Genomic DNA, 519 nt, shown 5'->3' on the forward strand with positions numbered 1-519 from the left:
TGTCTGGTTATGTGATTGTTTATTTCTGATTTCGACAACAATTCGACGAAATTACATATTTCTGCTAAATTTGCTATAAATGACTACTGCCGAGTTCCTGAATTTCAAACACAAATCATCACGTCAACCTTGATTTGGGTTACTCAGAAGAGTGTTGGATGTATTCAATGATTTCGTTGTAAACTACTGGGGCGGCGTCCAAACCATAGATGAAATCAAGATGGTTCCATTTTGGAATTTCCACACTGTGAATCACGTTTGGCAATTGAGACAGAAGATATTGCACATCTTTAGGGTCAGCAAGCCAGTCGTTCTCTCCGGAGTAGACGACGACCGGTAGTGTCATACTTTGCAGATTGTACAAGGGTGTTTTGCGCTAGAGGAATAACAGCAAACAAGAAAAAAAGTAAAAGTAAGTTCCTAATAACAATTGCTATTAACAATCACTGGAAGTACAGAAAAGAGAGGAAGCCAAAGAGTAAATGCCATTCCTCGTACTTTTCTGAACAATCTCTTATT

The 519-nt window shown here is 38.3% G+C and overlaps 1 protein-coding gene across 1 annotated transcript in view; it reads right to left on the bottom strand.

The window, feature by feature from the left end:
• Positions 1-519, bottom strand: part of LOC138044587 (lysosomal acid lipase/cholesteryl ester hydrolase-like) — a 12,501-nt gene continuing 11,982 nt past the window's right edge. Inside the window, exon 8 of the mRNA XM_068891062.1 lies at positions 1-376. Coding sequence (XP_068747163.1) covers positions 140-376 — 237 coding nt within the window. The 3' untranslated portion in view covers positions 1-139. The remainder of the gene's footprint in view (positions 377-519) is intronic.

This window comes from Montipora capricornis, chromosome 4, assembly GCF_036669925.1.
Source record: "Montipora capricornis isolate CH-2021 chromosome 4, ASM3666992v2, whole genome shotgun sequence".
NCBI classification, from domain to species: domain Eukaryota; kingdom Metazoa; phylum Cnidaria; class Anthozoa; order Scleractinia; family Acroporidae; genus Montipora; species Montipora capricornis.